The sequence below is a fragment of the Rattus rattus genome, chromosome 6 (genome assembly GCF_011064425.1).
Source record: "Rattus rattus isolate New Zealand chromosome 6, Rrattus_CSIRO_v1, whole genome shotgun sequence".
In the NCBI taxonomy this organism is placed as follows: Eukaryota; Metazoa; Chordata; class Mammalia; order Rodentia; family Muridae; genus Rattus; species Rattus rattus.
This window is the reverse complement of record NC_046159.1, coordinates 101,124,321-101,129,170: the sequence shown is the minus strand read 5'-3', so window position 1 is coordinate 101,129,170 and position 4,850 is coordinate 101,124,321. Positions and strand designations below refer to the sequence as shown.

At 56.1% G+C, this 4,850-nt stretch overlaps 1 protein-coding gene across 1 annotated transcript in view; it reads left to right on the top strand.

Moving 5' to 3' along the window:
* Positions 1–4,156, top strand: part of Clec2l (C-type lectin domain family 2 member L) — an 18,205-nt gene extending 14,049 nt beyond the window's left edge. Inside the window, 3 exon segments of the mRNA XM_032906721.1 lie at positions 158–324; positions 774–874; positions 3,437–4,156. Of these exon segments, the coding sequence (XP_032762612.1) occupies positions 158–324; positions 774–874; positions 3,437–3,548 (380 nt within the window). The 3' untranslated portion in view covers positions 3,549–4,156.
* The last annotated feature ends 694 nt before the right edge of the window (positions 4,157–4,850 follow it).

Sequence of the window (4,850 nt, the reverse complement as noted above, 5' to 3'; positions counted from 1 at the left end):
TGGAGCCCTCCCTGAGGCACAGAGACATGGCAGTGTCTCTGAAGGGCATCGAGGTCCAGAGAGATGGAGAGAGCTGTGAGAAGAGACTGGGGGCATGCTGGGAATATGGCGGTGGGCAGGCACACTCACGGACCTCAGCCCTTTCTATCTTCCCAAGCTTCCAAGGGCTGCATCAAGTGTGAGACACCTTGCCCAGAGGACTGGCTGCTCTACGGAAGGAAATGCTACTACTTCTCTGAGGAGCCTAGAGACTGGAATACAGGACGGCAGTACTGCCATACCCACGAGGCCGCGCTGGCCGTGATCCAGAGCCAGAAAGAACTGGTGAGCATGTGGTCAGCCCTCAGGCCCATGGCTGACTCTAGTGGGACATCCACACCCAAGTAGAATGACCCTCTGTGGGCCTGTCCCCAGTCACTCAGCCACCTCACAGCAGTATTTCTGTGTCACTTTTTGAGAAAGTTCCAGAAATACAGGTGGGATAACCTACCAGGGGTGAGATTTGACCAGGCATCTAACAAGTCCAGTGGGCCGCCCCTGAACTCGCAGCTTCCCAGTCAAGGCAAGCTGGGGGGTGGGGCCCTTTTCTGGCTGTGGACATCTGTGGCAGGCTTGTTCCTGTCTCACTGCAGCAGTGTGACGGCCCCGGATCCTCATCCTCCCATCAAAGTGACACATCCTCTCTACCTACAGTATCTCCCAGTCCAAGCCTTGGTTTTGCCCCAGTGGCAAACGTTCACTCCATGCTCGGGTTTCTCTCTTTTCTTTTGCAGGAATTTATGTTCAAGTTCACACGGAGGGAGCCCTGGATCGGCCTGCGCAGAGTTGGGGACGACTTCCACTGGGTCAATGGGGACCCGTTTGACCCAGACACGTGAGCTGAGGCTCCATTTTCTAGAGAGAGATGAGCTTAGATGGGGAAGGTGTAAGCCCTAGAGGCAGCTCTCAGGGAGAGACACATGGCTTTGTGCTAGCTAGAGAAACCAGATCTCTAGGGGCAAGTAGAGTCTGGGGCTTGAATTTCCTCTAAGTCCAGCCTGGTTTAGTGGCCTTGCTGTACACAGAGCTTCACAGTGAAAGGTGAAAGGTGCAGACGCCCCCTGTCTGTGACTACCCCATCTATGCCACTCGCATTGGCCAGGACTTATTCACATGGTTGCAAGGGATGATGGGAGGTATGGCTTCTGTAGGTAGTGAGCCCCGGATGTACTGTGCTTTGGAAGACAGGAGCTCTGAACACAGTTGCCAACTGCCCACTGTGATAGCATCTTCTGGTGCAGTGCCCTGAAGGAGCCGTTGGGTGCACTGCGGTACTGTTTCTGTATTGCCCCAGTGATGCGGCCATGGTCTTGGGCGGCGGGGGTGACTGACTAGGCTTAGGGACAGGCAGGTCACTTCTGGAGAACTTCAGCTTCTAGTCTAGGGACCAATGCGCCCTTGGGTACCAGCTCAGGAGGAGCACAGCTGCCAACTTGCTGGTGTTGTGAGGGTACCCCCATGGCAGGAGCTGGTGATGTGAGGGTACCCCCATGGCAGGAGCTGGTGATGTGAGGGTACCCCCATGGCAGGAGCTGGTGTTGTGAGGGTACCCCCATGGCAGGAGCTGGTGATGTGAGGGTACCCCCATGGCAGGAGCTGGTGTTGTGAGGGTACCCCCATGGCAGGAGCTGGTGATGTGAGGGTACCCCCATGGCAGGAGCTGGTGATGTGAGGGTACCCCCATGGCAGGAGCTGGTGATGTGAGGGTACCCCCATGGCAGGAGCTGGTGATGTGAGGGTACCCCCATGGCAGGAGCTGGTGATGTGAGGGGACCCCCATGGCAGGGGCTGGTGATGTGAGGGTACCCCCAGGGCAGGAGCTGGTGATGTGAGGGTACCCCCATGGCAGGAGCTGGTGATGTGAGGGCCCCCCATGGCAGGAGCTGGTGATGTGAGGGGCCCCCATGGCAGGAGCTGGTGTTGTGAGGGTGCCCCCCATGGCAGGAGCTGGTGATGAGGGTACCCCCATGGCAGGAGCTGGTGATGTGAGGGTACCCCCATGGCAGGAGCTGGTGATGTGAGGGTACCCCCATGGCAGGAGCTGGTGATGTGAGGGTACCCCCATGGCAGGAGCTGGTGATGTGAGGGTACCCCCATGGCAGGAGCTGGTGATGTGAGGGTACCCCCATGGCAGGAGCTGAAGAGAGAAGGGGCCTGGCTCAGGGCTGGTGATGAAGGTGGCCGCTGAAGCTAGTGTCCGCTGACTTCCCTTCCTGTCACTCCAGTGCTCGGAGCACCACCCCTTCCGCAGCCCCTCCGTGTCTTTTTCTCTCAGCTGCGATCATGGGAGAACCTTTCTTTGCCTTTCTGGAAACTTTCCGCTGTTAGTGTTCCAGAGAGTTCTGGAGTCTAGGGTCTCTCCAGGGCTGACCACTGGGCAAGGACCTTGCACTTGGGTCAACGCCCTCTCTGCTCCCAGGGAGCCGACTGGGTAAACTTCGTGGTTTCTATGGAATGCGTCCAGAGCTGTGTGTGATTTGGTGAATTCTAAGTCGTGCAGCCCCTTTCTTTCAGTGTGACCCCATTACTCATGTTGTTCTGTCAGTCCCTGAATTAAGATGACTTAATTCAGCCCGAATTTCCTGACACTGTGCAGTCAGGGAGTTTAGATGAGTAGGGTACTGAGCCTGTATCTGTTTAGAAGCTGGCTGCCTTGGGGACAGGTAGGGACACACACGGCCTCAAGGGATAATGAAGGGCACAAACAGGGTCCTGGGGGAGGTAAGGTGGGTAGTGGGTATCTCTGAACTCGGCACCTTAGAGCTGATCCTGGAAGGATAGAATTGGGGCACAGAAGGCAAGGGGCATCGGTGGGTGGGTGTGTGGAGCAGTTCCAGTGGCTGGAGCACAGAGCTGGGTCAGTGGAGGACCAAGCCAGAAAGATCCCCCAATGTCTGTCTTGGAAGATACTGCCACGATGACTTGAGGGAGGGACAAGCCAAAGGCCCTTAGGACCACATGTGATAGGTTACATGGGAGCACCTGTGATAGCTGCATGGGAGCACCTGTGATGGGCTACATAGGAGCACCTGTGATAGCTGCATGGGAGCAACTGTGATGGGCTACATAGGAGCACCTGTGATGGCTGCATGGGAGCACCTGTGATGGCTGCATGGGAGCACCTGTGATAGCTGCATGGGAGCACCTGTGATGGGCTACATAGGAGCACCTGTGATGGCTGCATGGGAGCACCTGTGACGGCTGCATGGGAGCACCTGTGACGGCTGCATGGGAGCACCTGTGATAGCTACATGGGAGCACCTGTGATGGCTGCATGGGAGCACCTGTGATGGCTGCATGGGAGCACCTGTGATGGCTGCATGGGGGCACCTGTGATGGCTGCATGGGGGCACCTGTGATGGGCTGCATGTAAACACTTGTTCTTTTTCTACCACAGATTCACCATCTCGGGTATGGGGGAGTGCGTTTTTGTGGAGCCCACCAGGCTGGTGTCAACAGAGTGTCTGACGACCCGTCCCTGGGTGTGCAGCAAGATGGCCTACACGTGATGTGGCTCAGGCTGGAGGTGGCCCCTGTGCCCAGGCCCAAGGGCAATGTCCGTTCCACAACCTGCTTCTAACAGGAGCTGCCACCCTCTCTGAATGGAAGTAGTGGGGAGGGTGGCCTCTGCCACTGTCCCCTTTCAGGCTCCAGAGCTCCGAAAGGCCTTGGTTCCTGGTCTCTCTTGTCCCCAGGCAGGTCCTGTGGCCTAGCAGTTATATCTCATATGCTAAGTAGTGTAGACATCTTGCCCCATACACACAAGCACACACACGTGTACACACATGTACACACACACAACACACACGCAGGCTCTTCTTAGCAGGTCACCCTTCCTTGGCTCTGCCTAGAACCTTCCGCACTGCAGCCCTGGTGCTTCTGGGCAGATGGGGGCTGACATGGGTTGTCTGACTTTTGGCCCAGCCTCCTGCCCTCCCCAGTGGCTTCTCTGAGAAGCTGGGTGAGGCAGGCAGGCACAGCTTCCCCCACACGTTGGAGAGAACAGCCCGGAGCTGGAGGCTGCTCTACCCCTGCCTTCCCAGGGTCCTCAGGCAGGGCCCCTGCTGTGCTGTGGTGCTGTCCTATCGGTCACTAATGGAATAAAGGCTGCGTCTCTGAGTTGGCTGGCATTTGTTCCGGGGTTGCACCTTGGGGATGAGCAGAGGGGCCACCAGAAAGATGCACTTGTCCCAGTGTGACAAGTGGCACTGTGTGGGTCAGAACCTAGGATGAAAAAATAGACAACAAAAATCAAACACATTTCCCAGTCAGGCCTCATTTAATGGTGGCGGTCGCTGTGTGAAGGGTGACTCCATTCTGGTACTTCCCTCACTATTTGACTCAACATGGCAAACGTTTACTCCTGCCGATTGTGCTGACTAGTTTTATGTCACGTGACACAGACTAGAGTCGTCTAAGTGGATGAAGTTCGGTTGAGAAGATGCTTTATAAGATTGGGCTGTAGGCAAGCCTGTAGTGAACTTTCTTAATTAGTGATTCATGGGAGAGGGCCCAGCCCATTGCTGGTGGTGCCATCCCGGGGCGGGTGGTTCTGGGTTCTATAAGAAAGCAAGCTGAGTAAACTACGGGGAGCAAGCCAGTAAGTAATACTCCTCTGTGGCCTCCACATCAGCTCCTGCCTCCAGGTTCTTGCCCTGCTTGAGTTCCTGCCCCGACTTCTTCAGTGATGAACAGTGGTGTGGAAGTGTAAGTCTAATCAACACTTTCCTGCCCAGGTCCCTTTGGGTCTCGGTGTTTCATCACAGCAATGGAAACCCTAAATAAGACAAATTGCTACCAGGATTTTGGGG